Genomic DNA, 18,585 nt, shown 5'->3' with positions numbered 1-18,585 from the left:
TGATTAAACATTGCTCAAACAGCCAGGTTAAGATTTATTGACATACAGGAGGCTGGGAGGAGGGAGTGGCTGGCTGGTCATCTGTGTCTACCTCCAGCTGATAGTGATGTTATTGAAGTTGTACATGCATCTGTCTAACGGCTGTGGTGTGTCAGACAGGCTGCTGTTCAAAAGCACAGTGGCAAGGGGCTGATACCTGTCAGCACAGTCTTTTTTCCTTTGTACGGTACAGTAAAGGCTCAAGCAAGGGAGTGTGTGCAGGTGATGCACTCCTTCCTCTGGCTCTTGAGCAGGGGACTGCTGTTTTCCTCTCGGAGAGGCTTACACACCTCTGAGGGGAGAGATCAGGCTTTTGAAACGTGTTTATAGGGCTATGACCTGCAGGAGTTTTAAGCAGGGGTCCTTTAGAAAAGACACGTACTCCTTAAAAGACAGTGCTGTTATGTGGAAGGTAAGGAGGTTCAAGATGGAAGATTGGGAGGTGAGCACTATTTAGGAAAATAAATTCAAATGAAAATATAGAAATATCAGAGTTAGAGAGTATGTTCATTAAAGAAAAAAAAACCCAAACCCCACATCTTTTCTGAAGCTAAAGCAATTCGTTTCCTGGCCTCTTAGCTACCTGCAAACCGGGGGTGTTAAACAGCTATTTAGCTTTTGAAGGAGCCTATATGTGGCATGTTGGGTTTTATTTTAAAACCACAGATATTGATAATTTTCAGACTTTAGGGAAAAAAAGTAAAATGCAATGCTGACAATATACTAAAAAATTAAGATTGATCAGCATAACATGGAAAGGGATTTTTGCAGTTATGAGACTCGATAAGTGAGACAGGCAGATACACAAACATTGCACATAACTTATATTCTCTGAGGATCAAATATTAATTGGCTGGTTGAAGAAATGTTTAAGATAGGATCTAGACCTCTACAGGCTAGAATAGCTGATTAGAGCAGTAGTGGTACACAGGCTGTTGTGTGTTATATAGTCTCTTAACTATCATTATTTTTATGTATACAACCACACACACAACAAAATAACATAATAGGCTTGGCTGTGTGTTACAGATGATATCAGGCATCTGCAGTGCTGATAGTGAAACTTTCTGGTGCTGGCAGCCAACCTCATCTAAATAAAAGCATCGTCTGCTCTTTGTGCCAGCCCACTTCTTCAGTGGCAGACTTTCATACCAAGTTTTTGATGTCAGGCGACTTGTTCTGACACTTAACACCACCCTATTCCCAAACTTCAAAATAAGCAGCAGCTTTATGGTTAATTTTAGACTTCAAGGACAGCTTACTAAATGTTCTCCACAGGTAGATAGCTGTTGACATCCCTGGGAATGCAACTGCAAAGTTTTTCTCCATTATCATTACACTGAGAAGCATGATAAATGAGATAGACTTTAATTGACTGGCAGTGGTGTTGGGTTAAGACGTGGCTTACCATATGACACACACAAAAAAGTTCACTGTATCTTAACAGTTTGCTCAGAGACATGAAGTTGTTTATAACAAGGACTATACCAGGGAACAGAGCAGCTTCTGTAATGGTGTGGTACAAGTGGGGCCGGAATTCACCCTTGGGAGACTTTAATAAAAAGAAAAATAATCAGACAAAGAAAAACTCCAACCAATATTGATTAAAAGGCATATGTCACTGATGCTGCAGATTAAGTTAAACTGGTGTAAGATCACATCTGATTTTTGCGAGTGAGTGTAGGCAAGACCTGGGCTCAGATGTTTATCACCTTGGCAGGCTTGAGTTAGATCTTGCGATGCTTCATACTGGCTGTACTCCATGTAAGCTGCCCTGTGTGCTGCTGAACTGTAGCTTGCTTGTTTTCAAAGGAATAGGAGTGCTCAGAAGGGAAAGAGGAATTTGTCTTCTGATAGCGAGCTCTGTGCCTGGCACTCCTGGTTTGGAGTGAATGACATATTTTGAAGCTGACTCCAATGTTTTGAAATGTGAAACTAAGTGAGGTACAATTATAGCACCACCTCTTTGTTTCTCTGTGCCTGGTGGATGGGCACCAAGTAACTACCATGTTGTCTTAGCATACATATTTAACAAGGTGGTCTTTGTGGTGGGCTTTAACAGAATCCCTGACCCAAGTACCAAAAACCTCCCTTAATGATTTGTTATAAAAACCAGTTAATGATATTATTTTGATTATGCCAAGGCTTGGTTCCTGAGATCATTTTACATATTTATAATCCATCTGGAAATAATAGTCATGATTACTCTGGATTAATTTTAATGTAAGTGTTTACAGCTGGAGTTTTCTGTGTTTTAAATAGATAAGTGAATCCATTCCTAGTCAGGTGTGGATTGACTGCTGTTCCAACAAGTTTGTAAATAAGTAGTGATAACAATGGTATTTCAAGAATATCTTGGCCTTTCTGCAGGCATTAAAGTGAACAGAGAGACACTGCTAGCTGGCTTACAGTGGTTTCTGCTGGAAAAGTTTCAGAAAAGTCTTTTTTGAAACTGCACTTTCCTGGCTCTTGGCGCTCTGGTAGATTTCTGTAGGTGATTGGAGCAACATCTGGTAAGTTTTTTGGCATTGGACTCAGCAGGATTACTGTAAGACTCCTCTTGCACAGTTGGGCATAGTAGAATCTGGAAAAGACCCATCTGTAATATGAACTTCCCAGGCAGGGCAGTGACTCCAGAGGAAACCTCCTACCATTCCTGCTGGCTCTCCATTAGCTGATTGAAACACCTTTCTCAGCAGTTTCAGTGATATTCTTTCCTGCGCTTCTATGAGATGCTGTTTTGATACTCTGAATTTATTCCTTGACCTTGTTGTGGTATTTCATTACTGAAAAAATGGCAACTACAATATCTTATCTGTTGGTTTTTCGTGTCCTGCCTTGTGCTTTGCTTCTGAAAAGGGAGAATGTGCAAGTGAAGCTGTGCTTGATGTCTCAAATAATTTTCAAAGAGTAAAATCAGAACACTAAAGAAATGTAAGGAGTGTAAACATAAAAATACAGCTCTTGATTCTTCACTGCTAATTCTCTAGCATGAAACAGCCTCGAATGTTCTCATGTGAATGAAAAATTAACTGCCATCATTTGTGTTGGTGATGTTGCTCGATTTATCAGTTAGCTCTGACAGCAATTAAAAGGCTTGCTAGATAAGAAATTGTAGGGAAGATGTGTAGAATAAAATGACTGAAGTTTTACAGCATAGTTTTGCAGTACAAACTCTCCTAATGTTTTGCTTTCAACATCTAGTTGTCGGAGCCTCAAAAAAAAAAAAAGCGCTCATCTTCTCCTGTGGACTTTTAAAGAAGATATACATGAACCAAACCAGCATTTTTATGTTCTTTGGGTTGGGCTTCTGGTATTTCTTTCCCTTTTTAGCCTTCCTGATCAGCCTAGGGGTGTTTACACTCTTCCCCCTCTGCCACCTGCTTGGCTTGGTTTCACTTACTGTCTTTTTCCTGGGCTGGGCTAGTGACCTTGCTGTTGATCAGCACTGCAAGGTGGGATGTCTGCAGAGACTGGAGGCACTGAAGAAACAAAATAACTTGTGTGTGTGTGCATGGTGCTGGCAGGGAAAGAAATCCCAGAGTTTGCCCAAACTTTCCTGTGAACATTGCTGCCTTCAAAGGAGTTTGCCAAAATACCTATCTGAAAAACTGCCTGATTGTGGAAGTGTTTCTCAGTGTGTTTGAACCTTGATGAAATGGCAGAAAGGGAAGCCCTGTGCAACTGAGCTCAATAGAAACATTCATTACAGCTAATTTACTTGGTGCTTTTAAGAGACATAGCTATTCATAAGTTGTGGTTTTGCCTGATGCTGCTGGTAGTGTTTGTTTTAAATAGATACACTTGCCTGCACATGCTCTTTGCCCATCAGAAATCTTGTCTGGCTATGTTGGAAACCTTGTTTCAAGCATGGTAATGTGCAGTGTTAGGCAAATCCCAGGGTAACCTGTGGTGCCTTCTTATTAGGGGAAAAATCCTTTACCATGTGTACAGCTCCAGCTAAACAGTAGCAAGGAGCATAAGGAAAAGGTCTTGTCTGTGACAAAAAGAAATGGCAATTTTAATTTTTCCTGAAGCATTGTCCTTATTCAGCTGTCTTACTGCGCTTGCTTTTCTCAAGGACAATCAGTGAATAAACTCTAGAAGCATGAAGGTACTAAAAAGCACTTCTTTTGCAGCATGCAGAGCCTGTGTATCCCATCCGAGACGACCACAAACCCACTTGTGCTCCTGCAGATGTGACCTGCTGGTTGCTATGGGAGAATTGCCATGGGTACGGGGCCATGGGAAGCACTTGTTGGAATGCAGAAAACATTTTCAGTCTTTGTTTGGTCCTCTTGCATACAGCTGAGTGACTTTGGGTTTTAAATAATTAAGCTGAATTTTTAAAAAAGTAACTTTTCTGTTTCAGGAACTTTTGAAAATTTCCAGCTTTAGAGCATCATCATGGTGGCTGATCTGATTTATCAGATAAAGACCAGAGCTTTTCTCAAAATGAATGACTTGCATTTCATTTTCTGAAAGGAGAAGGCAGTGTTTGGATCATGTGACGCTTAAATCTGTGTCTGTGGTTACATGCTCTGTTTTCTTTATAATCTGTCACAAATCTGCAACATTTCTGCTGGTACCTCCTCCTTTCCTTCCTCCCCTTGATGCTTGTTCCCTCTGCCTCCTCTGTGTTGGTGCTTGTGTTGCCATGGAAGGCAAGATCAGGGAACTGATCTGCCTGATGACTTATTCCAACAAAAGAAAAATTATTTCAGCTACCTGGTTTGACTTGCTGTGCAGTTGTTTGGATGGTACTATTGGCACGAGGGTGACATTGAGAGGAAATGGCTGAGGGGAAGGAACAGCAAGGGGGGTAAAGGAAATTCCTCTTACAGCAGAGGAAAAGATTGTGTCAAAATAAATCTGCGTTAAATTGAGTGGCACAACTGATATCTCTTTGGGGAGAAGATGACTTTTAAGGCAGAAGAAACCAGTGGGCCATCCATGTGAGCTGCAGAACTTTACCCAGTTGTCCAGTCACTCATCCCAGCAAGTCCAGGGCGACCATAGAAAGAAGAAGATTTCCAGCTAACCCAGATACCTTTCAGGGGAAGGACAGAAAATCCTTCCAGTAATCTGGAGTTATAGGCTAGTTGATGATAATTCCACTGGGTCGGGTATGAGGAATTCAGTGTGAGTGTGCCTTTACTAAAACCAGGTTTACATTAGCTCTAGTACAGGAATGATACTTACGTGGCTAATGCCAGGGACCGCAGTGCACTGAAGTTGAGCTGCTTGTGCATCTGGCATAACAGGGCAATGGAAATAGTTGCTGGTACTTTTTCTGGAAAAAGTTCCCAACAGAAGAAAACTAAAATTCATTAATTAGAAGTAAGACCACCCTCTTGAATTCAACTCATTATTTCAAACCCATGCTCAATCACAGACAATTTTATTTCAGTCCCAGCTGACACATGTACTTCTTTGTATAGCTGTAATGTTAAGTGTGACAGTGTATATTGTGTTTCAAGGCATGCAAGGCAAGTTATTTGTGAGCTCAGCTTAACTGGGGTTAGAAACCAGTCCTCCTGATCTAAACTCGTGTTGTGATTTACAGAATAATTATGACCAAACACTTAAATGATTGCTCTTACTTTTCAGCAGTAACACAGATCGCTATATTCCTTTATTTGCAGATAATCTCAGTACTTTCTAAATCTAGTTTTCCTTCAGTTATGTTAGAAACACTAATGGTGACTTTTATCCACTATTGTTTAATTAGAGGAAGAGCTATAACACCAGAGGCGATTTCACAGGGAGCACTGCAGTTTATTTCCTTGTCCTATTGCTGTCTGGCAATGTGCTTGTCTTCAGAATGAGTTGATTCATTCCAGGAAGAACAAATGGGGATTCTGGGCTTCACCATTTACTTGCAGACCCTTTGCTTATCTCTTCTCGAATGCAACAAATGATTTCACAACCATCACATTACAGATATTTCTGTGATGTGTGTTTGATAAAGGACTTTATGGGTGGACCCTCAGTAGGATTTCCTTGTTAAATCTGGTCAGATCAGTAGAGCAATTGAAAGGGAAATAGCAAATGCGGAAAACTCATTACTTTAAGACTGTAGAAACCTCCAAAATGAACCAAGCGCTCCTAAAAACCTGGCAGTTATGCTGCCTGCGTCCCCCAGCCTAAAGCGATGTGTAGAGAAAAGAATTATAATGACTCTTAAATTGCCATGGTGATAGGTACATGCTTGTTTTGTAATGTGTATTTAGACTTAAGAGAATAAAATGTATTTGTCTTCATTCCTCTAGAACTTTCTGTAGTCTCAGTGCAATTAACTTCTTCATTTGGAATGCAGATAACACTAGCCAAGTGGATGATAGAACTGGTTTTTTATTGGTATTGCTTACAAAGTGTTATTTAGGGGAAAAACAATTCTAGGGTAGGGAGTGGAACAGGAAGTGTTGGATGATTTTATTATTATTTTACTCTAAAGGAGGGTGAATAGTACCTAACCTGTGACAGCTCAGACAGCTTTCAGAGCTTGTTGTACAGTTTTATGACATTCATTCAAACTAATATTCATTTTAATTCACTTGTGATTGAGAAGTGGGGTTGCTACTTCTGGGTTTGCCCCCCTTGCTGCTTCAGACCACCGTTGTTCCAGCAAAATAGTAATTTTGAGTACAATACTTCTGACGATTATTCCTATTGGGTCGTGAGAGTCTAGTTTATTTTTGTGAAGATGGAGAAAATGGATTTGGTTGTTTTAGTTACCGAAAAGGGGAGAAACCCTTCTAAATATTCTTGCAGTTGAAGGGCTTTGTTTCATGCTGAGTAATACAGTGAGGCTTGCTGCACAAAAGCTGAAATTTCAAAGAGCGTTTCTCTCCCTGGGCAGAGCGCAGCATCACAAAGCAACAAATCTTGCTCAATCAATGTTCCCAGCTCAGCTGTTTTGCACTGGTCACAGCAGTCACAGAGCCCTGTTTTTGAAGAAATGTGAGTCTGAGGTAGTTGTTCTTGTCTCAGTTTGCTTATCTCTCCATGGGCAGACCTTCAGGGCTTAGATATATGTTTAGTTAAGTGAAGCAAACACTTATCTCTTACTAACCAAATTTAGTTTGATATTGGGTGCACTGCTGCCTAAACTTTCCCAGTGAGTCTTTTATGTTTTCCATGGTACCTCCTTTCAGACTGCTTCAAAGTATTATGGGAATAGGGAGTGGATTTGTGACTTAATGGGAACTTGATTTTCATAGATGAAGGCATGTGGTTCTTCACTTAGCTGATTACAGCAGATGAAGAAAATGAGTTACAGGAGATAATTGGGACACTTCTCTGTAAGGGCTGCTATGTACAGTACCTGCACATGAAAGTTTGGTGTATGTACCCTACACACTGAAAGGGTGAGAAGTATCTGCCTTGCCCTCCAGTAAAATCATGTCAAGTACTTTGGAGTAACTGGTAATGGTAATAACTTGACAAAGATGACTGATGGCAAATTCTCACTTGAGCTGAGAAACCCAACATGTTTTTGGAACTTTGTGCATGGGAATAATACTGTATTCTTCTCCATGAATTATATGTAATTAACACAAAAAAGAAATTGGTTTCAGAGAAGTTACAGGGGACAGAGTAACACCTAGTATGTGGGGCTTCGTTAGGATTTTTTTCTTTTACGAGGGTTTTTGTGGGCATCCTTCGTCAAACTTTAGCTAGTAGTGGCATAGTTCTGTTTTATCACAACATGTGCTGCTGTAATTAGAGCTCTAGCTGTCTGTTTGCTGAATCCAAGGAATTTACTGATTATAGAGATAACTGCCTCATGCTTAAGAGTTGGGCTACTGTCCCCTCGCATCATGTGGCAGGCGGAAAGATTTAGATACTGAGAGTCAGTGGTGTGGTAACAGTATCTGCAAGTCTAAAAAAAAAAAAAAGGCAGTTGCAGCACAGGGAGACAGTCATGCTTAACCAAGTTTTCTGAATGAAACCCCATGACTGTGTTACTGTTCTGATTCAAACTGTGAAAAGTGTTATTTTTAACTAAGCATTTCATAATGTTCCTCAATCAACCTGCATCTCGGCACTGTTTGTAAAGCAGATGCTAGTGGTACGTTATTACAACATTCAGGAATAACAGGATTTCATAAATTACAGCAAGATAAAGTAGACAAAGATGGTACCAACTTGCTGATGACAACTCATGTAACAGTCTTCCAACCTACTTTTCTAGTTATTCCTTTTGTGTAATAAGCTGGAATTATGTTTATATATGACATAACATATGATATTGTATGTTATGTTTATGTATGTTACATAATATATAAAAATATGATTACAGGTTTTATATATACATTTATATATATATTAATATATATAAAGTTTCACCTTGGCTTTTTAATGATTTGTCTTCTGCATTTTGTCACTACTTCTCCACAGTGTAAATGTAAAACCATAAATCCAGCACGGTTTCCTGCCTCCTTTTAAAATCTCTTTAAATAGCCATTTCTTGCTCTTATGCAGCAGATATTAGCAGAAGTTGTTTGGTGTTGAACAGCACTCAGGGTGCTCTAACAAAGAAATCGGCAACTGTAATAACTTCTGTTGAACCTGGTACTGTGTTTTGGCAAATGCATCTCTGTTTCCTTTGCATCTCTGAGTAAAAGGTGCTTTGAAGAGGCAGAGAATGTGTCTGCTTTTTAGAGAGTCATGCAGGGTGTAGAGTTGTCTTGTTGGGGATTTTACCTAAGTTTTTCCTGAAGTCTGCTTTGGGGGTGACTGTTGATGTAAAGTCTAGTCTTTCCTAGCACTTGATTTTCAGACCTTACATAGATGAAATGTTTGTGGTCACTGTCACTGGTTCACCACATGAAGGGTGCCTAATAGCATGGGTGCTGTGTTGTCAGTGTGAGGAGCTTGTCCAGGAAAGTTTTGGAAAAATCCGTCGTTTATTTAAAACAAACAAAAAATCTAGCAACATCTTTTATATCACTGTAACCATGTGTGGCATGTGTACTTCTCCCCTTGGCCTCCAGTGTATATATAGCATGCATTCAGAGAGTGCTATGCAGTCTGTGAATTCAAGCATGCACTAGGGAGCCAGCAATCCATTTTCTTTGACTTTCTCCTGCCTGTAATCTCGTAAGGCAAGAATTGTTTCTATGCAGTTTATGGAGGTTGGTGTGTGTATGTTTGTGTGTTTAGTTTCAACATAAACTAAAAAAAAAAAAACTAAAAAAAAAGCTTTCTATTCTCACTGCCTTGCAAGGCATCCTAGAGAAACAAGAATCCTTTTTCACAAGAAATTGAGCTGTATGCAACATACTCTGTGTACAATATATATGTTTTTTTATAGCCAGGGATTGGAGAATGTACCCGTCTGTAGCAGGTTATCGGATAAAACTTGGCAGTTCTGGAATTGAAGCAGGTTGCTTCCCACTGTACCAAGACCAAGAGACTTTGTAGACCATTAATTTACCACTCTCTAATCAGCTGGAAATTTCACTGGTGCTTAAGAGTTGCCTCTTGGGCACCCTTGGAAATACCAGTTCATTATGCTTTTTATGTTGAGTCTAATCTGTGCTTTCAGATTGATCTTTTTCTCATGATGGAAATGCTAAGCAGTATTAGTAATTGCTGTGCATCTTTGATAGGAATCATGCAGTATGGATCAAATAGTGTAACTTTTGATTTGGTTTAAATAACTTGAAATATATACAGTAATCTTAAGGAATGCATGCTCAGTTCAGCTTGGGCTGTCTGTCTTGTCCTGCTTATCTTCTGTAGAAGTACAACTTTCATAGGCTGAAATCCTGCACTAATGTGCCCCACTCCTAAGTGGGAATATCTGACATAATTTGAGTTTATCCTCTTTTGGTCAGAAAGAAGATAATTAAAGGAATAATTAGAAAAGCTTGTTAAAACTGTATTCAGGTTCAGTGTAATGAAAAGTGAGCTTCCTGTGACAAGATGATTCAGAAATCATGCTTTCCTGGTATCTCATTGACACAGATCCCCAGTATTAATGTGTGTATGCTGATTTGAAGCAGTGTATTGGGCTGTGCTGTGGTCAGTTTGCATTACTGCAGTGGTTGTGATAGAGACTGGAACAATAACTTTAATCACAGGCACCTTCTCACCCCTGAGGGAGGGGAGGAGCTCGTCAGGAATTTACACCATATTTTGCATTGCATTTCCGTTTCCTGCGTCCAGATTTTTACAGCAGTTAAAAGCATATAGTCTTTTTGGATTAATTACGCCCACCCCACTTCTGCAGGGAGCGTCAATACTGGAAGCCAGCACAGGCCAGGCTGCAGAAGCCTTCTAAAGCTGTGAGCAACCTTGCACATATCCACTCTCTGATTTTTCTGGGACTAGTTCCTTACAAAATGGTCACATACATGCTAGCTAGCATAATGTGTGACAGCTAGCTCTATGTCCTGGGTTCTGCTTCAGTGGATTGGGAAGCCTGTCCTTCTAAAAATGAGATCATAGAAGCCAACAAATTGCTTGCCTGTGTAGTCAGCCCAGCCTCTCTGTTTCTCTTCCCTCTTTCCAGTCTGAGATTGCGGGGAAGTCACATGGCTGGATTGGATAGCTTTGGGGAGGCTCTCAAGAAACAGCAATATTAGACAGGCCTTTCAGCACACATTCATGGGGTTAGTTCAGACTTCACATTTCAGGTTGACTCATGGTTTTGGAAAAGTAACAGTTAGCTTTTGTTGAGGTTGCTCATAGTGGCAGACTGATGGGACTGCCTCACAGCATTTTGGGTGCAGGTATCGATTTCTTAGAGCATCAGTAAGTTGAGGATATAGTTGTACCATCACCTGGAAGCAGTGGATCTTACGTTCCTGGGTCTTTCTGAAAAGGAAGGCTTAAGTGGCAGCGAAATAGAGCTTGTAACTGCTGCAAAGGTGCAGTGGGGATCTTCTGGCCTCAACAGCGCTGCAAAACTGCCTTAGGGCTCTGTGCAGTCAGACCTGTTGAGATCAGCAGCAGATTGGGATTGCACTGAACACTGCTAAATGAGGACGGATTTGGCCTTGACTCAGATGTTGAAAAATGCTGAGCACCTGGCATTACAGCAGAGAATTTCATTGCTCAGTGAAAGAAAGCTCAGCTTTTTCCCCAGTAAGGGCTTGAGAAAGGATGAGGCTTTGCGCATACTCGTATTGAGCCTTAGTCCATTTGATGTTCATTGCAAATTTATGTATGATCTGCTTTTTTTTCTATAAGCAAAGCCACATAGCGGTACGAAAGATTAAAATCCATAATAGTGGTTCAACAGCCTTGTTTCAGGTTCATCTCGGTCAGCTGTGTGCTTGCTGCTGGCAGACATTGCAAGGCACAGACACTGCTATTTTGAATTGTGCATTTGTATTGAGTCTGCAGGGAACTGTGTTTAGAAGGGCTAGATAAACATGATTAGGCCGCATTGCCAGCAATGATGGTCTTATTTAATGCATTAATGACTGCAGGTGGCAGGACCTCTGAAGTGAATTAAATGCAATGCAAACTCCTGCTGTACATAGCAGAGCCATTGGGAGTCCAAGCCAGTGAGTGCTGAGCGAGCTCATTTGAGAGATGAGGTGGGAGATGGGAATGAGCTTCCTATGCCTGAATGATAATTTTGTGCTCTTCACGGCAGGTTTCTGAACATTACCTTACAGCCAAACTAGCTTGTGTGGAAGAATCAAGAGCAGGAGAGCATGTCTTCAGAGCTGTCATAGGATGTTTCTCTGTATGTCTGTTGATAGCAACTTTAAGATAAGGTGGTCACAAATACAGATTTACTTACCTGCCACCTTGTTCTGTTACCTGGCAGGATTCAATAATGTACTGGTTAAAAGGATTATGTACAACCTACACCAGCACTTACAGTGCTGGAACAACACTGCCAGAGTCCCTTCATTTCCTTCGGCAGGCAAGGTGCTGGAAGCCAGCACAATTACTGTGCTCTACTGGCCTTTCCCACGATGAAACGTGGTTTCTATTTCCTGGTGCTCTAACCTTACTATCAGTGAAATGATCCCTGGAAAGTTTGTATTGATTGTACATTATTGTCTAATTAAAGCGCAATAAGAAGAATTACAGAACGCTTGCTCTTATAGCCCTGTGCCTATTGCAGACACTACAAATTAGAAAGCTTTATGTTCAAATATGGAAAATGCTGGTGCTTACTTCCTTTTGAATTTCCCAGCATCTCCTGAAGGCTACACTTGTAGATGCATGATTATTTTTCCCCCCTAAATAACAGTTGGAAAGAACTGTTATTTAGAGAAGAAATGAAGCCTTTAGGCTTGCAGGGGCCCTGTTCTGACCCTGTTAGCTATAACCCATGCTGCATAAAGGGAGGCACTTCTGAATTAATGTATTTTAATCTGAAACCTGCTAGATGATCCTCTAGCATCATGTGCAGAGATATAAATGGGTATTAGTTATATAATATGTAGAGGCCAGTCTTCAAATAGTGCTGACTGGTCTTACCTGGAGGCTGTTTGTTGGTCTGTCTGGACTCAATGGCTCTCTTGCTCCATGTTGCTGGTGGTTTGACACTTACTAGAAACTTGGATCTTCCTGAGTGGATAAATCCTAGTCCTTGATATAGGCAGGAACTCAGAGTATGTCACAGTAGTTCTGCATCTGGCTTAGTCATTGATTGAATACAGGGCTGTGGGGGAATCACTTAGCTTACCCAAACCTTCAGCTTGCATCTAATCACTAGATGATACATGATACACTATGATACACATACAGAGATTTGTGAATGATCCGTAATTCTGCCTGGGACTCTGGGCAGAAAGATGCTATAGAGAATGGTGGACTTACATGCTGTGAATGTATTAATGACTAACCAATTGCGTACAAAAACACTTAAATATGTTTAGCATCATATGTGAAACTGACTTTTCCCTTTCTTTCCCTTACAGATGTACTTTCCGGTTCCCTAGCACGGTTATAAAGATCCAGTTCACATCTTTATACCATAAAGAGGAAGCAAAAGAGGAAGCCTCATCACCTCCCCTTCGGCCACTTTATCCTCAAATATCACCTCTGAAAATCCACATCCCGGAGCCGGATCTCCGGAGCGTGGTCAGTCCCCTCCCGTCCCCCACAGGCACTATCAGGTAAGATGTTAACTATCCAAAGCGTACTGTCTGGAAAGGGTGTTCTCCAACACCACTCTCTCAGCCCTGTGTTGTTTGTCTGGTGTACTTGGTGTATAAAATACACCATTAAAAAAAACAAACACCAAATTGTTAAATATCTGCTGTTCAAAATCATGGAAGACTGTTAAAAACTGTGTTACGGTGGCTAGAAGTAGGCCACAAGGGTTTTGTTTAAGAGCTCAAAGGGTTGGGGGGGCGGAAATTGAGTCTCTGTTTAATACTGTAGAGTTACTAGACTATCTTTGGCAGTGGAATTGGGTAGCTCTTGCTAGATATTTCTATATGCATGGAGAAAAGAAAGCAGGCAAATATTTTCTATGTTAGGACTGCCAGTTTTATTTTTACCTCAATAATATTCTGTTGTTGCTGGGCGGTGCCGGTGTTATGTGAAGTTAGGGACAAGGGTGGCCATTGGCACGTGGTTTCCTGGGAATAGAAGGAAATGGGGGTAGGATGCTGACTGTATTCTGAGGGGCTGTAGCGATCTGAATGTACATCTGTTCAAGTATCCTGTCTTGTAAACTGATTAATGAATGTGCAATAGAAATAACCTGAACGTCAATTTACTGCCTGGAATATTTTTCTTTTCTTCTTTCTTGGCAGAGTTGATATTATGGAGTTGCAGTAATCTTTAACATTAAAGCTGTTACTTGAAGTATAATAAATTTTATGAAGTAAAGTAGACTCATGGTATAGAGTGATGTATTAGAGTTTTAAAAACTGCAGGTCTCAGAATAGCAAGAGAGTACCTGGTAATAGCTTCCAGTTTATTTTCTTGTCTGTACATTTGTAAAAAGGTATAATACACAAACATCTTCTGACAGTTAGCCCTAATTCAGTGAGTAGTATTCAAATTTACATGGCTGAGAACGACTTCAGTGTCACAATGAAGCCAGCTTGGTTTTGCATAGATCTGGAGGCACTCGCTTATTTGGGTTTTTCCCCTGATCTTGCAGAGCTGCACAGATGTGCAGGGCAGATATTCTAGAAAGAGGGGGCTGGAGGTAGCTGTGGTTTTAGTCCTCTGTTCAGGCACTGCTTTTAGTTTATATTTAACCTTCTCTTTTTAGATGAAGCTTGTTGCTGGGAGGGCAGGGGGAAGGTTTCTTTGCCAACATATGGTAGTTAGTTTCCATTCAGTCATCTTGCGCAAAGCAGCACAGTGTGGTTTGTGTTACTAACAGAGGCTGTATCTTTTGACTCTGGCATATGACTGCAACTGATATTTGACTCCCTGAGAATGTTTCTTTTGCATAAGGAGAAAGTGGAAATAGTAGTGTTGAATTGTGCTCAGCCCCTAACGGAGTGTTTAATAAGGATGATTAACGATTGCATCCGTTTGTCTTGAGCAGAAGCTAATCCAGCCAAGTCTTCAGAAAACCTCAAAAGACATCTGAGGTTTCACTTGCCAAACCCCTTTCGTTTCCGAGTTCCTCTTACAGAGGAGGGGCTGACACGTTTGTAAACATCCCTGCTCAGCCCCTTCAACCTTCCCCTCTCCCCTGGCAGGGTCTTGCAGCTCTGGTACCCTGTGGGCCAGGCTTTGGGAAGTGATTTGGGGGTTTCTGCCTGAGAAAGGGAACTCTCTTTGGGGAGCATGTAGCTGTGCATTTTGGCCATCTGGCTTTCAGGGCATCTCTCTGCTATCTTGGTGGCTTCACAGTGGTGGGTGAGGCTGGCACAGTGTCCTTCCCCTTTCCCAAGGGCAGGTCTGGGAACGCTGGTGGGGGTTCAGTGTGGAACCCACACCCCTCTCCCATGGCTGGCTTTGGGAGGTGGTTGCATGAGCTCGAGCTCTCCTCCTCCTCCTCCTCCCTCTCCCCCTTCTAGTATTTACTTTCCTAATTTGGTGTGTTTGCCTTGCTCCTCCCTGATTGGCCCATGGAAAATTATAGCAGTTTGGAAATCCTGGGCAGAGTGAAATTTCCTTTTTGGAAAGTGGCTCAGGGCCCTCTTTTCCTGCCTCTGCCTTGGTGCGGGTCAGGGGCTGTACCTGTGCTCCCACTGCCAGATCCAGCCCTGCCCTCCTGACCCCCGGCCCTGCTCTGCCTCCCTGTTTACATTGCAGTTGCTTCCCTGCAGGTTCCCCGCTGCAAGCTTCTGGGCTTTTTCCAGCCTATTTATTTTCCCCTCTGCAAATTGCACTGCCCAGAGAGGGAATGAGCTTTAGTTAAAGAAAACCAAACCTGCCACCCTCAGCAGTTTTGCAAAGCAAGGTTCCTGCTTTCTCCTAGGGAGAAAATGTGTCCACTCTTTTCTTAGCTAGGTGTTTTATCTCCAGGAGGGGCCATTTGTAGATGTTTTGAATGCTGTTGTACAGCTTTAAGGGAAAATGTTGGTTGGCAGCATGCTGTGAGGCTTTCACACAAGCATGGCTTATTTCTTCCTGCTTTGAGTTCAAAATTCTTTTTTAAAAAAGCCAGACTTGCATGTTCCAGAAAGGAAAAGGCCACTGTGGTTGTAAGAAATTGGTAGAAACAGCCTGCCATTTTACACGACATAAGAAAGGGCAGAGTAGCACCAAATTTCTTCTCAGTAGGTTCAAGGCATTGAAAAGCTTTGTGAAAATCATGTGTAGCTTGGTTAAATTCAGCTCTGCCTGTTGGTAGATATAAGTGATTCACAGTTTTCAGAGTTAAGGGATGGTCTTTCGGTACATGGCTTTAAGGTTCTGCACCTTGCATTTGGAAGATCCTTTCTGGGTGACGCTGGTGACATGAAGTTCCTCGCCTATGCTACAAACACTTAGCTTTGCTAAGTCCATGGTATCTGCATTAATGTGACTCCATGTATGTGTTGCAGTCTTGTCCCCAGAGTGGCTTGTGCTTGGATTATAAACAGATCCACAGAGACAAGGTGTGATGTAGGAGCTTATTCCTGGTCTCAAAGTCATGCTGAGTTGGAGTTTAGACTTAGTGTTTAGTTTTCCTTTTATTATCTTCCAGTTGGTCTTAATGACCCTGTAGTAACTTAGCTCAGTTTTCCAAATAGTACCTCTCTCCAGCACTGCCCCTCAGCGTTTGGTTTTTTAGTATTTATGAGAATGAAATTATTTCTCTGTACATGCTTCCCTATTCTAAACAGCAATTATGTTCTCACTGATATATAGATATTTGAAAAAAAAAAAAAACACAATAAAGAAATACTAAATGCTGTACTATAGGTCCGTATCGTTATTCACATTTTACAGCTGTTACTTCTGGCTTATCTCTGCACCAGAATGACTGTGGGCTTGAACATTTTGTCTTGTACATGTTTGTTTTTTCACTGGAAGGGCATGGATAGTTAGCTCACACAGTCTTTATCAGTAAAAAAAATACTTTGACATGCAGAAAGAAGAGCCCTGTGAGAATCACTGCTTGAAAAGTGTCTGCTGAGGTTCTGTGCTAATAGCTAAACTGGTACATATTTGTATGTGGACCCAAATTTCTATTTTAATTTTTAGTACTTAATGTGCCTGCCCATGTCCAGCTGATGCTAGAAGGGTCAATACGTAGTTTACAATGAAATTAGTGGTATGAATCATGAAAGATGAGGTGGTATCCTTCTGTATCTTTTGTTTTATAAGCTTATTAGTAAACCTGAAGATGTGAGCTGAATTGCCATGGTTTCATAAGCTATATTCTTTAAACCTTATTTCCTTTTTTCCTTATTTTCACTAGGCAAAATTCATTCAGTAGCACGTTGCATGCTCCGATAGTGGGTTAGTCAGAGGCCTGCGCTCCAGGAACTGCAGTTATCTTGGCTTAGCCACCAACTTGTTTTGTGGCCTTTAACAGGTCATTTAAATTCATTGTCTGATTTTTATGCATGTATAATGTAATTACTACTTTCTGAGAGCGTGTAGTAGATAAATTATGTATTGAGCTTTTATTCCGTAAAGCATGACAGAATGGGGGGGTGGTGGTGGTGGTGTGTGTGTGTGTGTGAGCCAGGTTATAGCAGACGTGCAAATACTGGCTATGCTTTGATTCAGACTTGGCTTGAAAAAGGAAGTGCTTTTTAATAGGCTCTAGGACAGCTATACAACACTGTTTCAGAACACTTGGGATTTAATCTGAATTTGCACGTTTCCTCTGAAGGTATGAGGTGGGAAGCTGAATGAATGCTGACTTCAGTGGATGATTTGCTCACTGGAACAGGATGCATAAATGTTGCCTGCTCCTTTTCACTCAGGCTTTCCTTCTTCTTATAGCACTATTAGCCATCTAACTGAAAAGCCGGTGAAGACCTCCGAGGCAGGTTTTTTGCAGGCTCTTTTGCATTGTCTCGGTTATCCATTACTTCCTGGATTCGGGCAGAATATACAGCTCGAGTAACTCCCACAATTGGACAGACCGGTGATTATTTTTAATCACCCTTGTCTCCAAACCACAAGCCAACTAGTGTGATGCATATACATCATGTAAGAAAAGCAACAATCCATACTGTGCTTGGGAGTTCCTATGCATGTTTATTTCAGATAATGGACCATGTGCTAGAGGAAAGGTTGCAGATGTCACCAGCTACACAAGCACTTCCTCTTCCCCTGATCAGTATAAAATGTTCACCAAATCCACGGTCGGAGTGAGCTCACTTCCTTTCGAAGAAGGGAACCACTGGAGCACAGACCAAGTAATAAGAATTTCAACTTTGCGGATAGCGAACTTTCACTGCAGCTTGTTCGACAGCTTTGGTGTTCTTCAGCGTTAAGCAGGCAGGGTAGCTCTCAGTTTTTTCCTTTCACATCAAAATCCAGCTTGGTTTGGCAGCCTCACCACTTGTGATTGTTTCTGAAACCTGTCTGAAACGTGCAACGTGCAAGGACTTGCCTTTCTTTGAGTTACGATTTTGGGGCTAGGCCGGGGAAGGAGAAAGTGGCAGAGGATTCTCACCCATTATTGCTGATTGGTGTATCATGGAAATGCTTGTTTCGCAAGCTGAAGTGCTGTACTTTGACCTGATTCTTGGTTATTGCTCGTTTAAAAAAAAAAATAAAAAAATCCCTGTATCTTTTGGTGCCCCTTTTTTGCAGGCTCATGAAATGGAATATAGGGGTAGTCTGAGGTTTGTGGCACTTCTCTAACCATAGTCCTTATGTGCAGAGCAGCACACCTCCAATTTGCATTTGAGGAGGCTGGTGAAGATTTTGAGAAACAAGTATTCTCCCTTTTGTACTCAGTAGGGGCTTTAAAAAAGTTGCCTATTCAGATAGGAATCTGTATACTGGCAGCGTTGCCAAGGTTGTAACTCTGACCACTGCTATGCCTCTTGTACCTGCTTCGCAAATGTGTGCTTAGACATTTTTCAAAGGCACTGCCCATGTGTACACCATATCCTAAACCACAAAGTTGAAGAGATGGGTTTTCTCCTCTTTAGCAATGCAGATTCCCAGTCAGGTGAACAATTTTATGTGGGATCCCAGGTAGTC

At 41.3% G+C, this 18,585-nt stretch overlaps 1 protein-coding gene across 2 annotated transcripts in view; it reads left to right on the top strand.

The window, feature by feature from the left end:
- The window catches only part of FOXK1 (forkhead box K1), a 57,871-nt gene that overhangs the window by 14,080 nt on the left and 25,206 nt on the right, over positions 1-18,585 (top strand). For both annotated transcript variants that reach the window (XM_064461549.1, XM_064461550.1), the window contains exon 2: positions 12,936-13,133. In XM_064461549.1, the coding sequence (XP_064317619.1) occupies positions 12,936-13,133 (198 nt within the window). The remainder of the gene's footprint in view (positions 1-12,935; positions 13,134-18,585) is intronic.

The sequence above is a fragment of the Phalacrocorax carbo genome, chromosome 10 (assembly GCF_963921805.1).
Source record: "Phalacrocorax carbo chromosome 10, bPhaCar2.1, whole genome shotgun sequence".
In the NCBI taxonomy this organism is placed as follows: Eukaryota; Metazoa; Chordata; class Aves; order Suliformes; family Phalacrocoracidae; genus Phalacrocorax; species Phalacrocorax carbo.
This window is presented reverse-complemented; position numbering and strand designations above follow the sequence as displayed.